The sequence below is a fragment of the Lotus japonicus genome, chromosome 2 (assembly GCF_012489685.1).
Source record: "Lotus japonicus ecotype B-129 chromosome 2, LjGifu_v1.2".
Lineage (NCBI taxonomy): Eukaryota > Viridiplantae > Streptophyta > Magnoliopsida > Fabales > Fabaceae > Lotus > Lotus japonicus.
In genome coordinates this window covers 4,162,214-4,183,268 of record NC_080042.1, presented here as the reverse complement: position 1 = coordinate 4,183,268, position 21,055 = coordinate 4,162,214, and the positions used below count along the sequence as shown (strand labels likewise).

Genomic DNA, 21,055 nt, shown 5'->3' with positions numbered 1-21,055 from the left:
ACCACTGGGTTTTCATCATTCATGGTCCTAGCAAGTAGAAGACGAAGATGGATAAGAAGGTGAAGAACAAAGCATCGATTTTTGGACGGAAATCAGAGATAAAGGTTGGATCTTTACAGATCCATATCCATGGTTGTGAGGAGCGAAAATCAGATTCGTCTGTTTTGGGTTTATAGATTTTTGGAAGAAAAAAATCTGGTGGTGGTGATGGTTGTGCAGTGGTGGTGAGAAGGAAGAAGGCCTCTTGTTCAAGTTAAGTTTTTTCTCTTCCGGTAGTTTAGTGGAGGGTGGAGGTGGCTATGCGCGGCGGCAGTGACGGTGGGCTAATGGGTTTTCGATCGGTGGGGTGGGGTGGGGTGGGTTTCCGGGTGGGGTTAGGGGTGACGGTGGGGGTGGGTTGCGGTTGGGTTTTTGGGTGGGGGTGGGTTTCTGGTGTGGGTTGGGTGTGAGGGTAGGGTGGGTTGCAGTTGGGTTATGGGGAGAGGGTGGGGGTGGGTTGCGGTTGGGTTTCAAAATTTCTGGGTGAAGGAAATGGAATTCAAGGGTTCACGGTGGTGGGGGAGAAAACGTTGTCATGCCAACAACGGTGGGGGAGGAGGTTGGGGAAGGGAGATTAGTTACAGTGGCTGCTGGGATTTGGGTTTAAAATTAAGTTTAAATGTTTTTTTAAATTAATTAAAGATAAATGTTTAATTAAGAAAATATTTATTTTGATTTTTTTTAAACCTGTTATAGTGGGTCAAAATGGCTTGGTGTAACTTTACACAAGTTTTTAGGTGACCATAATAAATTTTCCCTAGAATTTCCCGCAGTAAATGACTAAAACTGGGAATTCTAAAGTTTAAAAACCTCATTTGCACTAACACGTTAGTTTATGAGCAAAAGTGCAATTAAGCCATGTAGAATTTTATACATAATTTTCTTTTGGTAATAACAGCTTAAACAAAACAAATTTTTTTATACATAATATATGCATATAAAAGTTTAAAAATTAATGATTAATTTTGGGTTAACTACCATATTGGTCCATGTGTTTGAGTCGCCGTCTGAGGTGAGTCCCTCCCCGAAAAATATTTGGTCTAAAGTCCCCGTGTTTGAAAAACTTTTGGAGCGGGTCCTCGCCGGAGGGCGGAGCTCCGGCGAGTGCTTAAATGGCACGCTGACGAGGATAAAAATGTTTACGTGAATTATAAAAATTAAAAAAAAATTAAAAAATTACACATCAGACTACTAAATTAAATTATAAAATTAAATAAAATAAAAAATTTAAGTCATCATCATGACCCATTACCCTATTAAGAGGAAACCACAACCCCAAATCTCATCATCATCCCAGATCAACACCAAATAATCATCATCATCAATTCATCCTCACCCGCAATCCTGCATCATCACCCCCACCCCAACCCCAACCTTAACCCGATCCCACCCCCAACCTCAGCTCCCCACCCGCAACCTCAACCCGACCCCTACCCCCAACCTCAACCTCAACCCGCACACAACAACACAAACCCAGAACACCAACCCCAAACCCCAGCAACATCAACCCCAACCCCCTCATTCCTTCCACGCTCCCCAATCCAATCCCATCAGTAGAAACCTAGATCGGGAACCACCACTTCCCCAAATTGAAAAGAGTTTGAACCAGCTGAAGAATAAGGTAGAAGAAACGAGAGAGAAAGAGGAGTGAGTGACGGAGCCTCCTCCATGTAGGAAGCAGAAGAAACTGTGGGTGAAGCCTGATGAGTGGATCTATCAAGAGATTGAAGACTGATGTTTTGGTTTTTCTGGATCTATCAAGTAGTTGATCGATCTCTTCACCTCTCTCTTCTCTCACTCAAGTTCTGGGTTCTTCTGGATCCAAACTTAGATTGGGGTGGGGATTTCGGTTGGGGGTAGGGGTTGGGGTTTTGGTTTTGGTTCCGATTGTAGGTGAGGGTGACGTTGCGGGTTGGGGTTTGGGGTTTGCGGTTGAGGGTTGAGGTTGGGTGAAGGAGGTTGCGGGTTGGGGTTTGGGGGTGAGGGTGAGGGTGCAGGTGGGTGAGGCTGAGGCTGAGGGTTGAGGTTGGGTGAGGTCGTGAGGGTTTGCAGGTGGGTGAGGGTTGTAACACCCCGATTCCGGTGGCGTAACTTTAGTAACCAAAAGAAAATAAAGCGTAAAAACGTGAATATTTTTTTTTCGATATATTTTTTTTTCCAGTAAATAAAGACTCGTCAAATCTTAAAGATGCATCAATTAAAAGTAAACAGAACTAATGTACAATATATACACTCCCCACAACTAAACGGTGAACTACGTCACGAGTAGCCTCCAGTGACGGGAAAGTAGTGCCTAACGGCAAATATGTACAACACAAAATATAGTGTCCTTGTTCCAAATGACTTTTACCAACGCAATCTCTTTTCCCCTCAACTGTTTTATCCGTGTGTCACCAATGCTAATTGGCGGCGTCTCGAACGACAAGTCATCCCTTAACTCGATGTCATCAAGCTCGATAACGTGTGTCGGATCCGCAATATACTTTCTCAGTTGTGACGCATGAAACACATCGTGAATGTTTGATAAGAATGGTGGTAATGCAATCTGATAAGCAACTGGTCCTATACGACGAGTAATCTGATAAGGTCCAATAAACTTTGGCGTAAGTTTCTTCGACTTAATCGCTCGTCCTACCCCTGTAGTCTGTGTAACTCGCAGAAATACGTGATCTCCTTCCTCAAATTCTAGAGTTCTGCGCCTCTGATCGGCATAACTTTTCTGTCTACTTTGAGAAGTCTTAATTTTCTCTCTGATCTGCCTAATCTTCTATGTTGTCTGTTGCAGAAGTTCTGGTCCAACTAACAAGTTTTCCCCCTCTTGATACCAACACAAAGGTGTTCGACACTTGCGGCCATACAAAGCTTCATACGGTGCCATACCTATGCTCGTGTGGAAACTGTTGTTGTAAGTGAACTCAATCAATGGCAAGAGATTATCCCAACTACCCTTGTTGTCCAAAACACAAGCTCGTAGTAGATCTTCCAATGATTGTATAGTCCTCTCAGTCTGTCCATCTGTCTGTGGGTGATAAGCATAACTTAATCTCAACCTCGTTCCCAAAGCCTCCTGAAGAGCTCCCCAAAAATGTGAAGTAAATTTTGGGTCTCGGTCAGAAACGATACTCGTTGGTATCCCATGAAGGCGTACGATCTCAGCTATATAAATCTCCGACAGTTTCTCCACATTGTAGGTAGTTCTTACCGGTATAAAATGAGCCGACTTGGTTAATCGATCCACTTTTACCCAAATCGAATCATAACCTTTCTGAGTTCTTGGCAAAGCTACGACAAAATCCATCGATATGCTGTCCCATTTCCATTCTGGTACATCCAAACTCTGTAGCATACCCGAAGGTTTCTGATGTTCCACTTTCGCTTTCTGACATGTCAAACACGCAGCTACATACTCGGCCACTTGTCTCTTCATTCCTGGCCACCAAAAATTCACCTTCAAATCTTGATACATCTTTTTCATTCCAGGATGAATGCTCAACTTGCTCTTGTGACCTTCGTCCATAATCAATCTCCTCAAATCAGGGTTGTTAGGTACACATACTCTATCCTTACACCGCAGGATATTATCATTTCCTACCTTGAATTCCGGGTCCTTACCCTGAATTACCAAGTTCCTCTTCCCGAGTAGAAATTCATCTTGTAACTGTTGATCTCGGATTTCTTCCATCAATCCATTTGCGATCCTGATCACACCGAACTTCAATTTTCCCTCGGATGATCTCACATCTAAACTCAAATCTCGGAATTGTTCCAGTAATTGCAGCTCCTTAATCATCATTGACGAGATATGCATCTTCCTACTCAAGGCGTCAGCAACAACATTAGCCTTTCCAGGATGATATTGTAGAGTAAATTCATAATCCTTGATGAATTCCATCCATCTTCGTTGTCTCATATTCAGCTCCTTCTGATCAAACAGATACTTCAAACTCTTATGATCATTGAATATAGTGAAAGTGCATCCATATAAGTAATGCCTCCAGATCTTCAGCGCAAATACAATCGCAGCTAACTCTAGGTCATGGGTCGGATAGTTCTTCTCGTGAGTCTTCAGTTGTCGTGAAGCATAAGCTACAACTTTCCGATGTTGCATCAGCACACATCCCAACCCTTGATACAAAGCATCACAATAAACCTTATACGGTTCCTCTGGTTGTGGCAGAACTAACACAGGTGACGTCGTCAAACGTTCCTTCATCGTCTGGAAACTCGTTTCACAGGCTTCGGTCCATGCAAAAGGTTGATCCTTCCTCGTAAGTTGAGTCAAAGGTCCAACAATCTTGGCAAAGTTCTCGATGAAACGGCGATAGTATCCCGCCAGACCAACAAAACTTCTGACTTCCGTCACAGTCTTTGGCTGTTCCCAAGCCAATACTGTCTCTACCTTTGCTGGATCCACCGCTATACCTTCCTTAGAGATCACATGACCTAAAAATTTCACTTCTTCAAGCCAAAATTCACACTTGGAAGGGTTAGCGTACAGCTTCTTCTCCCTCAACACTTGCAAGACTTGGCGCAGATGCTCCTCATGGTCCTTAGCATCCTTTGAGTAAATCAGAATATCGTCGATAAACACTACGACAAATCGATCTAAGAATGCATGGAAAGTCCTGTTCATGTAGTCCATAAAGACAGCAGGTGCATTTGTCACTCCAAATGGCATCACTAAATACTCATAGTGTCCATAGCGAGTTCTGAATGCAGTCTTCTGAATATCCTCCGTCTTCACTCTAATTTGATGATAACCCGACTTCAGGTCTATCTTTGAGAATACCGCAGCTCCTCGAAGTTAATCCATCAAATCATCAATTCTAGGCAACGGATACCTATTCTTGACGGTTGCTTTGTTAAGTTGTCGGTAATCAACACACAATCTAGACCTTCCATCCTTCTTCTTTACCAATAAAACTGGCGCTCCCCAAGGCGAAACACTTGGACGAATAAATCCTTTAGACAGAAGATCTTCGATCTGAGACTTTAATTCCACTAACTCTGCAGGTGCCATACGATATGGTGCAATCGAAATTGGCCCTGTTCCCGGTACAATGTCAATAGCAAACTCGATGTCGCGGACAGGCGGCAATCCAGGTACATCATCAGGAAATACGTCAGTGAAGTCTCTCACAATTGGAATACCATCCACATTCGGATTCCCTTTACCCTCTAGGTTCAGCAATGAAGAGTACTCTTGAGATCCCTCGTTCAAAGAAACACTGATATGATTCGCAGATAGATACTCGAAAAGATCCGAGTCAGGAAAAACCACTCTCTTTCGGTTGCAGTCCAAAAGACAATGATAATGAGATAACCAATCCATTCCTAGAATAACATCTAAGTTCTTGAGAGTTAAGCATACCAGATTAGCATGAAAGACTCTATCCCTATATGTCACCGGACAATACATGCCTGCAGCATTAGCAAGTAGGGTTCTAGCAGGTGTAGTGACAATAAGATCAAAGCTCAAAGCAGTAACAGGCAGTTTCAGTCTGGTCACGCACTCCCTAGAAATAAACGAATGTGTTGCACCGGAATCGAAAAGTACAGTTAGGAGATTACCGTCAATCTCGCAATTCCCTCTGATCAGACCATCAAGTCCTTCAGCCTCTTCACCATCCATGGTGTAAACTCTTGCTTTGGCGGCAGGACGTTTCCCTCTAGCAGTGTTAACAGACGGTTCAGTCTTGGGTGCCCTACACTGACTGGCATTGTGTCCAAACTTGCCACAGTTAAAGCACTTAGGCCTCGTGTCTGTACACGCGTTGGCATAGTGCCCCAGCTTCCCGCACTTGAAACAGTTCACATTTCTATTCACAGCCTGATCTCCAGAACCTCCAGCAGTACCGGCCATAGGTCTGTAAGATCCTGAGGTAAACCCTCTTCCAGCAGGACGTTGATATGGTTTCTTGTTCTGAAATCTCCCTTTTCCTTGGTAATTTTGAGAACTTGATCTCACTGGTCCTCCACCTCCAGTACGATTCAACCTCTTATTCTTCATCAACTCAACCTCTGTAGCTTTCTCAACAAGCAACTGAAAACGCATGATTCCCAGTGGCCTCACAGAATCCTCAATATCCGGCCTCAATCCATTGACAAAACGCTTACACATGTAGCGTTCATCCACATGATCATGGAAAAATTGGAAATGCTTAGCCAAAGATTCCAACTTAGCAGCAAATTCAGGTACAGACATACTCCCTTGACGAAGTGTCAGGAACTGTGCCTCTCGCTCATCCCGAGCACTTGTTGGAAAATACTTCTCCAGGAATGCAGTCCGGAAAGAATTCCAGTTGATTTCTTCATTGTTGGCTTCCATAATTCCCCTGGCGCCTCTCCACCAATATTCAGCATCCCCAATCAACAGATAAGTAGCCATGCCAACCTTGGCACCTTCAGCAGTTTGCAACACTCCGAAAATCTTCTCAATTTCCTGGATCCAGAGATCCGCTTTATCAGGGTCAGTACCACCCGAGAACTTTGGTGGGTCTTGTCTCCTGAAATCATTTAATCCCTTATTCTGATCCAGAGTTATTTCCCTCTGACGCTGATGCTGATCACGTGCTTCCTCAGCTGCACGTCTCAAAGCATTTTCATTTGCTTGGGCAGTCACAACTTGGGCCATAGTGGCCATCATCTCCGCTAATTGGTTAGTGTTCACCATGTTCTGTTAAGTCAAACAAACAGTTAGTACTCATCATAAGATAGCATCTAACATAACTATACAATATGATTAAGCAATAACTTCAATCAATTCTAAGCGAAAAATCGCTTGGCAGACAATCAATTTTTACTCTTTGCAGAGTCACACAACCTAGCACAGAAGACCTATTCCCCAAAGACTCCCGAAAGACTCGACAAGCTCTGATACCACAAATGTAACACCCCGATTCCGGTGGCGTCACTTTAGTAACCAAAAGAAAATAAAGCGTAAAAACGTGAATATTTTTTTTTCCAGTAAATAAAGACTCGTCAAATCTTAAAGATGCATCAACTAAAAGTAAACAGAACTAATGTACAATATATACACTCCCCACAACTAAACGGTGAACTACGTCACGAGTAGCCTCCAGTGACGGGAAAGTAGTGCCTAACGACAAATATGTACAACACAAAATATAGAGTCAGTATCCTGATATACAGTCCTCCAACCAGAAAGTAGGTCACCTCAAAATACCTCCTAATCTGACCAACTCCCTGTGACTCCCGTCAAGAGAACCACACAAAAAGCTATAGGTCGGGGACCTACCCTGCCCCAAAATGAGAAAAACTGATGATCAGAGCCACGACGCTACTCCTACCCTAATCCCTACTCTAGGAGTACTACACACCACGCCAACTACGCATCCCCATGATCGTCGTCTAAATCGGAATCCAGGACGATCACGTCAACAACGGCATCGGTCCTCACAGCAGGTACCACGGGTACTGTACCCGATCCCAAGACAGCAGCCGCAATGGTGGGTGAGCTGGACTCAGACGAAGCACCCCCTACCGGCAACTCCTCTAACGGGTCCTCCTCATCCTCAGGCGACGATGGTGGTGGTGGCACTACAACTCCAGGGCCACAATGCACGCCCGGTGGTGGGTTGAAGCTAACGGTGTGGCGTCTCAAAACTCCTTGCGTCAGGTTCCCAAATCGGTCCACGTGGTCCTCCATAATACGCCCCGTGTAAATGGCTCGGTGACCTGCGGGGTCTACCACCCACGAGCCCGGGGTCTCTGTGTCAAGCAACTCAAATCTGGTCCCCCCCGTGGGGACGACCATCTCGAACCAGTCGGACATAGACATCATCTGACAAAAAGGGCATACATAGCCCCCCATACACAGGTAGCACGCGCAAGGGTCAACTCAAAGAATTACATAATAGTACATCCAATAGGCAAAAATTAAATATTAGCCACATAGTCTTAATTACAGATGTCAACATTATAGTTGCAAAACCTGTCCAATAGACATATATTACATTTGCTGGCATATAACATAAATCAAAACACTGACAGGTAACAAACACAAACAGCAACTATAATCAGCATGAATGGTGCATGAAATGCATATGCAAAGGAACGAGATGCATTCCGGAGGGATGGGCACTAACGAGTCAGCCCTAACACCAGCCACGGTGGGACCATTTCCGCTCGCGTGTCTCTTATACCAAACAAAGTGTAGTCAGATCAGCAGTAAACCCGCAGGCCTGCCATTTCCGTCTGCTACCAAGAATCACCGCAGTGTTCTTACATGGAAATTCGGGTCTTATGACCATTTTTGGAATCCAACGAGGTCCGGCAATCCCACCGTGTATTAACCTCAATGAGTGCATGAATGCAAGTGGTTAGCCAAACAACGTCTCCGACCTCACTCGTCACGTCGTCACGTGTTCTAGCTAACTAATTGTCTCTAAAAAGAATACCCTAAGGTAAATGTCGATTCTGCGACAAAAGACAAATAATTATAAAAAGTAACTCATGATGATTTCTCGAATCATCCGACTCATCTCCATCCGATGGTCAAAAACTGCTCAGCGAGCACAAAGTACCAATGTACTTGGAAACTACCCGTTTCCTGGCTTATCTTTCAGATAGCCCAACAGCAAATCAGCTCATCGAGCGAAAGAGTATCATCATACCTGAAAACTTATTAATTTCTCGGCTTATCCTTTAGATAGCCCAAATAAAAAATCAGCTCATAGAGCGAAAGAGTATCAACATACTCGGAAACTCATCAGTTTCCCCAAAACTTGGACTCGGCGACACTTCTCATTTTCCAAAAACTAATATTCATGTCTTAAGCTCTTAATTGAATTTGTAATCATTAAATAAAGGTCTTGAGGTTGCTTAGTGTCGTATGAATTTTCCTTGTAAAATAACATTCATTTAGTTTTATCACAAATCCTATAAGTTTAAAAAAAAAAACTCCCATAATCCCAAATACTTCCCAGAGAAGGTCTCGATCCATCAAACAATATCAATGGTCCGAACCTCGGTCCGTCCCATCAAACTTTCTCAAATCTCACAATAAAAGTTGGCATAACAGCCCGTTATCCTCACTCTGCCGAATAACAGATATATGTGTACTTGCATATTTCAAACAGTACAATCCAACAGTCATGACACATATAACAGCACATTGAGGAATAACCATTTAGCACTTAGCATATAGGGCAAATATCACACATCCTATATTAACCAGGTAGCATTTAGCATGTGATTCAACTTCAACAGCAATCAAGCAATAAAAGATTATCAATTGTCAGCCGTAGCCTCAGAAAACATTTTCCCAATCAAACACAATCAAGTGCATAAACAATAAATCAAGTCGAATTAGTCGACACCTAAAACATTAGCTAGTATTCAGTGAGAAGCCCTCACCGGTTGGTTTTCCAGCTTGCTTTTCCAAGTTTCCCTCACAATTTTCTTCTGGAACTTCACAAAATCCTTCAAATGAACCTTAGAACAAATCACAGAAATCAAGCACAATGAGTCAGAAACTCAACAAACAAAACGCACTAGGGTCACACGACACATTACCAACTCCTACGTACGACAATCTAACGCGTTAAGACAAGTTTTCGAAAAACCAAAATTCCCTCCCCCCTCAATGGAGCTCTCGGCCACTTTCCCTAATTAGGGGGATCGATTTTTCTTCGATCAAACTTGGTTCCTAGGTTATCATTAGCCGTAACTAAGACGGTTCTAAGCTCGGAAAAATTTTCGGATGAAAAACTGTCGCAGGGGTATTTTGGTCATTATTTTCAGCTCAGAATTTTCAAAACTGGATTTTCGAAAAACAAATTGGATGGGTACGTCAACAACGACATTTATGACAACTAATCCTACTAGCACGAAGCTAAGTCGCGAATTTTTAACGTAAAGAACGGAGCTTTACCCAAAAATGGGTTTTTCCATCAGAAATTGATCCCGGCGGCATTTCGTCGACATTCGACAAAATATAATCCGCAAAACACGCTCAGGAGCATGCAGGGAATAAGTTTAGACACTGAAATCAGCTTATTTGGACAGTTTTACAAAAAGCTCAAAACTTTGAGCACAGAAAGACATAGGAGAAGTCGACAGAAACGACGATCAGAAGAGAGATATGGTTTACCTACCTCAAGGTCTTCGATTTGCAACGATCGGTGAAGCAAACGGGCAAGAAACGGCGAAAATCAAAATCCTCCTCCTCTCTTGGAAGCTCGCGGGTTCAATGGGGGAAATGGGTGAGTTTTTTTGAATTTTTTTCATTTTCCCGCTATTTATAGTTTTTGGAAAATTTCGAAAAATGAAAATTTCGCGATTCCGATTTTTCCTGTGTAATCCTCGGAGAATTCTAAGATAAGTTCTGGCGACAGAATTCCAGAACTCAAAACAGGTTTCTTGGAATTTAATCAAACGATCAAAAGTCGTTGTAAATCGGTTTTACCCGAAAACTACTTTTTGCAGTTGATGTCGGATGAGAAAACTTTGTTCTGAAGAAAGATTAGAAATATCAAGAGAAATAGGCGAGCGCGGGTGGAATCTTCATTTGAAGCTCCGAATAGAAAAAGTCTTCATCGTCCGTAAATTTTAGGGTTTCTGAACTATCAGGGTTTCGGTTTCGGCAAACTTCCGAGTATTGGAATTTGACGTTCGTACATTCCAGGGTTTCGCATCGAAACGCTTGTTTAGAGACGATCAAGAGAAGTTCTGACATTTCTCTGAAGATTTTTGGAATTAATTTCCGTCGTGTCTAAAAACGTAAATTAGCTATTTTCTAGCGTTCTTGACCTAGATTTAAATCAAATACTAATCGTGTTATAACTTTTATCGACTTCGATAAAATCCTTAGCTTTTTCCTGAACTTTATCCTTCACAAATTTGTTCCATTCAACATTCCCTTGTTCAGGTTTTCCTTCACGTTACATCAGATTAATCGTGAAAAGAAATTTTATTCGATTTATTCCAACTTAAAAACTTGGGTCTCACAAGGGTGAGGGTGAGGTTGGGTGAGGGGGTTTAGAAACTGTGGGTGAGGTTTGAGGTTGGGTGTTCTGGGTTTGTGTTGTGTACTGGGTTTGAGGTTGGGTGTACTGGGTGAGTGTTATTTTTTAGGTTAATTTGGGGGAATTGAAGTTAATTTGGGGGGAAATTGATTTTGTTAATTGATTTAGGGTTAGATTTGTTAATATGTTTAATTGTAGTTAATTTGATTAATGAATCTGACATGTAATTTTTTTTAATTTTTTAATTTTTTTTTTAAATCCACGTAAGCATAACTAACACAGTCAGCGATCCAAATTATCACTTGCCGGAGTTCAGCCCTCCGGCGAGGACCCGCTCGAAAAGTTTTTCAAACACGGGGACTTTAGACCAAATATTTTCCGGGGAGGGATTCACCTCAGACGGCGACTCAAACACAGGTACCAATATAATAGTTATTTTTATATACTAACCCAATAACTCCAACCAAAATCATCATATTTTTATCAAGATCTGATTGATTCGGATTTACTGGAAAAATTTATAAACCAAAAGAAATCAATCCAATTAAATTTGATCATTTCATATTTCACTTTACTCCAAACTCGAACCAACCCAACTTGTAAACACCCCTAATGTTTATATTGAAGTTTAATGAAGTTCTTTTTACTTTTAAAAGAAAATCTGGGATAAGACTAAAGGAAGTAGAGAGACTTGTTCACCCACAGACAACCCAAATTTTGCACTATGATTTCCTCAACGCTTAATATTGAAATTTGATTTATTTGGAAAATGGACTGTAAATTCTTCAAATTATTATTTGAAAGCCATCATTATTGTACTATTTTCACTCACTTCTATTTTCAGAGTTTCTTTAATCTGGACAGCTTAAACAGGGTCAAACCTCAAAACTGGCCCTAATTAATAAGAAAAAAAGATGTATTCTGATAATTTGAGATGCTTCCTATCTTCAACTTTTGTTTGTGCATCCCCCAGCAGGCTTCATGGGCAGTAAATCTGCTATTGATTCTGGTCCATACGTCTTAACCAGCTCTTCCTGTCCCTCACCAAATCACATAAATCTTATTAGCTATCTTGGAGGCGAAAAGCATAATGAAACACAATTCGATACTGAAAACTTGAAATATACTTCCAAATAAATGCTATAATACACTTTTTTAATCACACACTTAAATACAATATTTATGATTGGCATATTTTTAAAAGTCAATACATTAGCATAGTATATAGATCATTTTTAAAAAGTTTGTAAGCTTCAATGAAGCAACAATACAGAATGTTTTCACAAAAATTATATTCATAGCATTAATAAGCCATCATCAAAAGCTAATGAATATATAAATGTTGTCTAGTAAACTGAACGAGGATATCGTCATGAGAACAAAACAAATTCAGCCTTTTCACAAACTTAACTGCATAATATGCACCAAGACAAATAATTGATAAGATCTTATCAAGATATAGCATTCAAGCTCAAAATAATTGTTCCGATAAAGGAAACCTAAGATAAGCTACTCAAAAATAAGTTGTTGATTGCTTCTATCTATATCAAAAGGCCCAGGTGCAACACCATCTACCCCGCATGTATGATTATCACTATCATTCTAATTCACTTGCTCTCTAAACACCCTACTAAGGTAAGCATCGAAGTGCAGAAACCCATCACAGGCTCAGGATTGGAGGAAATCATCGACAATCAATGATTTTCATAATGACGGTTCTGCAAGGCTCCCGCAAATTTAAAATTGAATGTAGTTTAATAGTAAATGTAAAACAGCAAATACTTAACATGAAGTACTAATAACCTAACCATGCTGGGTAGGTTGGGAGAAGGTCTGTCATCCAAAGGCTTGCGGCGGCTTGGGGGTCAAGGATGTGGAGAAATTTAATTTGGCTCTTTTGGGCAAGTGGCGCTGGCGGCTTATTCATGATCAAACTAGTCTGTAAACCTGCCAACTCTTCTCCCTGGTGGCAAGATCTTTGGAATTCTTGTTTTTCTGAGATGGAGGAGTGCTGGTTTGACTCAGGCAGTGGGTGATTGGGGAAGGTGACAGTACTATGTTCTGGAAGCAGAGGTGGGTTGGGGACTCATGCTTAAAGTCTCGTTTTCCTCACCTGTATAGATTGTCTATCCAAAAAAACAGCAAGGTGAGGGACATGGGCAGTTGGCAACATGGTGTTTGGTGCTGGTCGTTCCACTGGCGCCGTGATTTAAGTACTAGAGAATTAAGTCAGAAGGATGATTTATTGGTGGCCTTACGGGATTGTCAATTGCGCCAAGGGGCTGCTGATTTGTGTAAATGGGCGCCGGAACCAGGAGGGGGGGCGTACACTGTTAAGTCTGCGTATAATTTTCTGATGCACGCGGTGGAGAGGGAAGATCAAGAGGTATTTGTTCAAGTCTGGTCTAAATTTGTTCCGACGAAGGTCTGTGCGTTGGCTTGGAGAGTGATTCTTGACAGGATTCCAACCAAGGCTAATTTGTTGAAAAGGAATGTACTCTCTGTAGGGTCTGCTGTCAATTGCGTGTTTTGTAATGTGATGGAAGAAACAACTGAACACTTACTGTTTTCTTGTCCCCGTGCTCTTCAGGTATGGCTTTGCTGTTATAATTGGGTGGGTGTTTCTACTGCCCTTCCAAAGAACTGTCAATCTCATTTGCTTCAGCATGAACTACCGAGTCTTAATGCAAAGCAGAACAGATTGTGGAAGGTAGTATGGTTGGCTGTGATTTGGACTCTGGGGGAGTAGGAATGACAGAATTTTCAGGTCCCTTGAGTTGGAAGGTGATCGAATTATTGAATTGATTCAGATCAGATCCTGGAATTGGTTATCTGCACGAAATCATGGATTTTCCTCATCTTTTTTTGAGTGGTGCTCAGCGCCATTGCATTGCCTGCTGGATTCCTAGAATGCGTTATTATCTTGAATTGGTGCTTCTGATTTTTCTTGTGAGCTGGCTGTTACTTTGGATGGTCAAATGATATGAAATATCAAGGCACATTATTCTGACTGATTGTGGGGTGGAGGGTTGTCTGTTTGCAATTGGAGTTTGGACTTAGTTTTCTAATCTTTTTCAAACTTGCTGCATTGAGGAAGTGATCTCGAGTTGGCCGGTTTAGGATACCAAGCTTGGTGAATTATGGTTCTGGTTTCCACTCTTAAATTAGAGGTTTTGTTGGCATAATCGGTATCTATGATGGAGGATTATTTTGGATCAGATTCTGTGTTCTATGCTGGGTTCAGTGTGCTGCTTGCCTGGTCCTCTTGGAGTGTTATTTAGGCTTTATAAATTGTGTTATTGAGGCACCTTTTATTTAGCCTTTTCTTTAAGGGGGTCTCTTCAATTTTTTATCTTTTCAATTGTACTTTTGATTTGTTTTTTTTGTACTATACTTAGCTTTCTCTTGTATTGGGTTGAAGTACCCCTTGTACTTCATTTCAATATATTCATTGGCTTATTAAAAAAAAAACTAATAACCTAACCAAACTGTGAACTTTTCTATTAAGAAAGATAATATATAAGAAATTTAAATGCTGGGTTATGAAGCTTCATATAGGACCGTGTGAGTAGAAGATCCATAAACTTATTCCATAAAGTTCTGGGTCAACATATGGTGTCAAGTCTACAATTGTGATTTCTGTCTTCGCAAATTGATGGGTATCTTCTGTCTTTTGGGTTCACAAGTGATGTCAAAGTTGATGGTTTGGTGGGGCCAAGCATTTAAAGAGGATGGTTGGTGCTAAAGTATGTTCAAAACCTAGATTGTGGGCACGGTCAAAACTAAGCCCTTGTTTGGTAACCTTGAAAATTCGACACGAGCGCGAGCATAGTAATGTTGACTGATGTTGGAAATTCAAGTATGAGTTATGAAGTCCCACATTCATAATGAACAAAATAAGTGACTATCTGTTAGGAACTTAGGATTGTAGAATCCTAACAACCGATAAGATAAAGGAAGAGGAAATAGGAATATTTTTGGTGTTTTTGTATATTAAAACTGAAAAATAGGCAAGAAGAGAGAGAGGGATAGGGGATACGAAAACAATCCTTATGAATTCACAAGAAGGAGAACCTTCTTTCCAAGAGTGAAACCCTTCCGACGGAAAATCCAGTTACAAATTCTATTACTCAAATCATGCTCTAATCTAAGGAGAGTAGTCCTATTTATAATAAACGAACCCTACTAACCCTACTAAGTAAAATGACACTGGTCCAACATAGGCCCAAGTCATGAAATAAAAGCTAACTGCCTAACTTAATACCAAAGCAAATAACAAAAGCAAACAGATAAAACCAAACCCATGCCCAAACACCACAGGCCCACTGACTCTAATTTAGATCCCTAACACTATCATATAAGTGAGAAAACTTTGTCAGACCCACTACCTTATGGTTTTAAGTTAATTTATGGTGTTAAGCCTATTAATGTGGATTTCTCTATTGGCCTATTGATGGCTAATCCCTAAGCTTTTGGACTCTTCTTAGCCTCCCAACAACACAAGAACCACAAGTAGTATGAATCAAAGTATTTTCGTTCAATAAATTATAAATAATTTAACAAATAGGGGTTGGGCTTAGATGATGGACCTCTATCGAATCATTTTCATTGATAAGCGCCTCACATTCCTCAGAAAGACTTCGAAGCTGTTCTGTAAGTGATTTGTTTTTGCCCTTAAGAGTGTCAATGTTTTGATATAGCTCGTCACATTCTTGCTGCCCAGACAGAAATAATGAAAACATTAGGTGAAATACCAATGTGAAGAACATCAAGACTTTTCCATGTATATCAGTTTACAAAAAGAAACTATCACAAATTTACTAGAAATGTAAGAAAAGTCATAGAGAAGCACAAGTAAAATTTGTAACTTTCATACTGGTTGTCAGAGATATGATTTGTCAAGCTAATTTCATATGATCATGTTCCGCAAAAATGGAAAGGCGGTTGAGAATGTAGTGTAAGCTTATAATGACGAATGTTTTAGTATACATTTTTGTACATTAGAAATATAAGCATGTTCTATAGGACTGATCATCAATGAAGGCCACTAAGATCTGATGTGTCCTTTCAGTAAACTATGCTCTAGAACACATAAAAATAGCAAGAATAGGAGGCAAGCAGAACAATCTGGATGATTGTTTTCTTTGCTAATATTTTGAGTAAAAAAGTCGAAAGGGAATATCTCACATGCACTTTAAGCAATGTGTCGCATATATACACTACATAATAAAACGTTACCAGCTTAAAAATAGTGCTGCCCCTAGGTAGTACCTTGAAGCATACCCATGCAAGTTAAAACGAAGGTTTCTTTAATACTTTGGAATTTAGTTCTCAATAATTTTCATTCTATATGTCTTAACTACTAAAGTGCAGCCTTGGCCGGGTCCTGTGTTATTAAATGGGTGGTAGCAAAATTGCAAAATAGTCTACGTATCTTGATTGAGTAGATGTGTGTTCTTATTAAGAAAATATAAAATTCAAAAATGAACATTAAAGAATCATATTGGGCCTAATAGATGAGATGAAAAAATGGAAATGAACCAACCAGCTACTTTGTTTTACCTAATTATATTCAATCAATCGTCGTTGAATTCATAGAACATTTCATATTTAAGTTTAACAGCAGCTCTGAGGATAAATAGTTAGAAAAGATCCACAAAATCAGGCTATATTGCAAATTCGTTTTACTAGTAGATACCTGCTTCCGTAGCCTTGATCTCTTAGCCGATTCCCTATTTGACTGTCTCTTTCTTTCTTTTCTTATTTGATCCGCTTCCTGTCAAAAGAAATGCAGCTCAGTAAGATATATTAGACAATAGACATGACCAAATGGGTAAGAATTAAACTGAACAGCCTTAAGAAGGGATTTATATTCTCAAATTTATTCACGAGAGAATCACATAATAATGCAGCACACATCTCTAGCTAGAGCGCTAATGATAAAATGATGGTATATCAATGACATAAAAGGGAGGAACTAGTCAATATAATTTTTTCTTTTTTTAGTTACTTTCTTAATATATGAATTTCAATATTGAATATGCAGTTGATTACTAGCATAATAGCATTAAAATCTGTAAATTTAAAATCCAAAGCACAACTACATCAACGAAACCTTAAGTATATACAAATATGTTCCACTATAATCTTAGTGACTTATTGTTATAGTATTTTAGCTAAGCCACTAATAAAAGCTTATCAAATATGATAAGAAAACTGATGAAGTTTATAGTACCAGCTTTGTGAGTTGAGCACTAATACTGGATGCGTTCAGGCCTGTTCCCAAATTATGATTGAATACAGTTGAATTTTCTGTAAAATAGTAAGATACAAGATTGTTACTGTTACTTATATGATCTGCCCTATAATTTTCCAGCATCTTCGTTTTTTCAAATCCCAGATTATAAGACATAACCAAAACACAGACCCACGACCTTACCATTTCCAAGGACCATATTAAATTGTTGGTTCATAGTTGAAGAAAAATCCTACAACAGCAGTAAGGACATAATTAGTATTTTTTGTCAATAATTTTAAGCATCGTGATCTTTTTTATATGGGTAATCAAATATTATATTCCTCTGCCACATAAATAAATAAAAATTTTCTAGAACCTACATTGTTGGTGCAATGCCCACCATATAGTGATTCACTTCCATTTTCCGTAATGCGTACATTTTATTTATATATGAAAATATGTGATAGATATATTCAGGAAACAAAATGTACCTTCATTGACATTCCATCCCTGTTTCCAGCACAATTATTCTTCGAATCCAGATTGCGCTTACCAAAATTCTGGTGTACTTTTTGCGAAAAAACCAAAGCAGCATCCTGGACCAAATGCAAAAGCAGTTTACCGTATGCATTAAGTGTACAAAGTCATTCACATGTTCATTACAAAATTTGCTCTAATGCAATTAGATGCATATTCACTACCTGATTTGGTGTCATGTGGTGATACAAGTAAGAGCCAGTTGCATGCGGATTTAAAAGGGGAATTTGAGTAGATCCAGGGTTGTAATATGCCTATGTGAAAGAGATGCAGGAAGTCAGTTTTTATCTAAATGTAAGGGAAACAAAACTAAGCATGACCAAAGACAAATACAAATTGGTTCAAATTTCACACCTGCATCCTAGTCCAATCAGGTAATAAAGGTCTGTTTTGAGTTTCCTGTTATTAGAACGAAACATAAATTAGATAATATCCGCTATAACCAGACTGCATATAGAAAAAGTTAGTTAAAAAGACAAAGCATATTACTCACATCTTGAGGCACCACAGATTTGCAAGGTGTGCCAATGTCATTGGATTCTTCTGTCGCCATCAAGCACAAGAAACTTGCGAACCTAGTAGATTTTTAAATGAATCACTGCTCTTAAATCAAAACACCAAGATAGAGAGAATCTTGCAATGAAAATAGTCGGGTTCATTTCGACATGTGACTTAGTTTAGTTGTGCTAAAGATATACCAAAAATATAAAAGCATAGTCTTTTAATTTCCATACTTTTCCTACTGAAGGAAAACAACTATGACCATATTGTCAAAGAATATTGGGAAGACTAGATTGAAAGCTGCACCAGAAGTTCATCAATTACTTGGCCAACGCCAAACACACCCACATCAGCATAACCAGACAATGGCTGATTAAGTTTGCTAGATTCATACTTCTAAGAAACATTGGAGATTAAGTGCATGTTTGGAAAAATATAAACAGGAAATCGCGCATTCCAGAACTTTAAATAGTTGCCTTCGAGACAACTTTACGCGATTATAAGCTCCGAAGGCGCGAAACCAAACATTAAACATAGTATAAATACATGTAGCCTAATAAGCAAAATGACTTATTTCCATTCAATTGATACAATTTACAAAATTACAAATGGTTTTCCCTTCCTTGCCCCCAAATTACAAAACCCTCGAATAACAAGTAAACCCCAAAAAAAGGGTTTTTTTTTCCTTATCAGAAGCCAATTCCAATCGATTATTTTTCATAACAAGAAAAAATCACAAAGAATGAATCTGAATGTTTGCATCGTCAGAATTTCAAAAAAGAACCACACATGCACTGGAATGAACAACAAAGGGGAAAAATCAAATGATAGAATACATAAAGAACACAATTTTTCGTTTTTCAAATAAGATAGGACGAAAATTAATGAACATGTTTGAATCGGCGAATAATAATAAAGAAGAATAAGAAGAAAACCGAAAACAATCGAAGCATGCAGAAGTTGAAGAATGAAGAAAAGCGTGAAATTTACCGGAACTGAAAGAGTAGCGAATGCGAAGTGAAGAAACAAAACAAAACAAAACAAAGGGGAGAGAAGAGAGAGAAGAGAGAAACCTGTGTGGCGCGAAAGACACTAGTCCAAGTTTGTGTCTTCTGTCTCCCCTAGTTTGTAATTAAACACACAGTCACAGACGCCGTTTTATATTTTTTAATAATTTGTCACAAGATTTCTACCGTATCTCGCCAAAATTGGATTATTATTTGTTACTTAGATTCAAATCTTTTTTATAATTTCTGTGCAGATTTCCTAGGTGTTGCCCAAAAGCCCAAAATAATCGTCTCATGCTTCTTAATCAACTGATAATATGAATCTATTTTGAAAAGAAGTTTTTTTTTTCTTTCTTTATCGTGGGGATTTGGAAATGGAGAAACAACATGATATTTGAAGAGGCATCTTCGTCAATTCAATAAGTATGAAGGAGGATTTAGCGTGACCATGGGGAGACGTTGGGCTCCGCAACGCGGTAGGAAAGGTGAATTTATGCGTGGATGGAAGCTACAGATATGAGGACAGGTGCATGGGATTCTGAGGCCTTGTTCGAAACTCGCAGGGATGGTGGCTAACAGGTTTTTCATGGATTCCAGGCCGGTGGCAATGTGTTGATGACAGAAGCATACGCTCTGTTGCAGGGTTTGTAGGTTGTCTGGGATCGGGGTTATAAGGATGTGATATGCAATGTAGATTGTAGGGATTTAATTGGTGCACGCTTTGGAGGACGAAGAAAGCTGGCAGGTAATGGTTGGTCTCTCTAACCAGTATTGGAAGAGTGTAACAAACCAGCGGATTGGTTAGCTCGAAAAGGGGCATCCTCACCATCTTTGTCTCTATGTATAATTGAAGAATCAACCATGGAGTTAGAGATCCTCTTGTAGTTACTGTTAATTAATTTCTTTATCTGTTTGTAGTTTTCCGATGGAAAAAAACATTATTTATAAAAAGTAAATATTATTTATCTCTATTTTTATTTCAGAAAAAATATTAATTTTCATATAAATATGTGAATTCATCGAGAAAAAAATCCAAATGTACGGACAATTCATTATTGGTACATTGGAAAGACTCTCATCCTCAACTCACATGTGCCCAACTCTTACCACTTGAGTTATTATTTTGGGACAATGTGCGGATATTTATATTGGAAACGTGCTTAAAGTTATAAATTGTTAATTGACAAAACATAACGAACAATTGTGATTGGTTTAAAAATTGTTATTGTTATAGATTCAATTCTCAAAATGAGTTCCAAACATCTCCAAAACGATGGAGATCCATATTTGAGACTCTAATCCACATTTGAGAATTGGAACCAAACACACCCTATAAATTTTCCATCAAACACAAGATTTGATTGGATGAAGAACTAATATTTACATGTTGTAATGGGTTGAATTCGTACCTTATAGCATTATTTTTTACATGAGTATAGAGAATATTTTTAAAGCCTGAGGTGTTTCTAAAGTGAATGTTTTTAAAAGTGAATATTTTTTCAATTAAAAATAAATTTTGAGAATTATTTAAAGTGAGTAAGTCTCTTATTTCCCACTAAAAAATTTGAGTAAATCTCATTAAAGAGAAACTATTATAATTCTATCGATTATTCATATATATAGGATTTAATATTCAACAATAATACATTCACACTTTATTTTTCATACACTTCATTTCCTCTCATAATCTTAGTTGACTGTAATATACACATGATAAAGTCATGTTCTATTTTTCCTCTGCACAA

The 21,055-nt window shown here is 39.2% G+C and overlaps 1 protein-coding gene across 1 annotated transcript; it reads right to left on the bottom strand.

The window, feature by feature from the left end:
- Positions 1–11,755: 11,755 nt before the first annotated feature.
- LOC130737437 (G-box-binding factor 1-like) lies at positions 11,756–19,364 on the bottom strand. The gene is made up of 10 exons (XM_057589194.1): positions 19,294–19,364; positions 18,296–18,377; positions 18,157–18,201; positions 17,967–18,056; positions 17,757–17,861; positions 17,467–17,515; positions 17,263–17,339; positions 16,726–16,803; positions 15,617–15,742; positions 11,756–12,061 (listed from the first exon to the last, which is right to left on the bottom strand). Exons 2-10 carry the CDS (start codon positions 18,353–18,355, stop codon positions 11,975–11,977), a joined length of 717 nt encoding a protein of 238 aa, XP_057445177.1. The 5' UTR covers positions 18,356–18,377; positions 19,294–19,364; the 3' UTR covers positions 11,756–11,974.
- Positions 19,365–21,055: the final 1,691 nt, after the last annotated feature.

Coding starts and splice junctions, on each gene's coding strand:
- LOC130737437 (XM_057589194.1), bottom strand. CDS start 18,355: ATGGCGACAGAAGAATCCAATGACATTGGCACACCTTGCAAATCTGTG. Junction 17,862..17,966: donor ACCACATGACACCAAATCAG/GTAGTGAATATG, acceptor CATTTGGTCCAG/GATGCTGCTTTGGTTTTTTC. Junction 12,062..15,616: donor ATGAAAATGATTCGATAGAG/GTCCATCATCTA, acceptor GGTGAGGGACAG/GAAGAGCTGGTTAAGACGTA.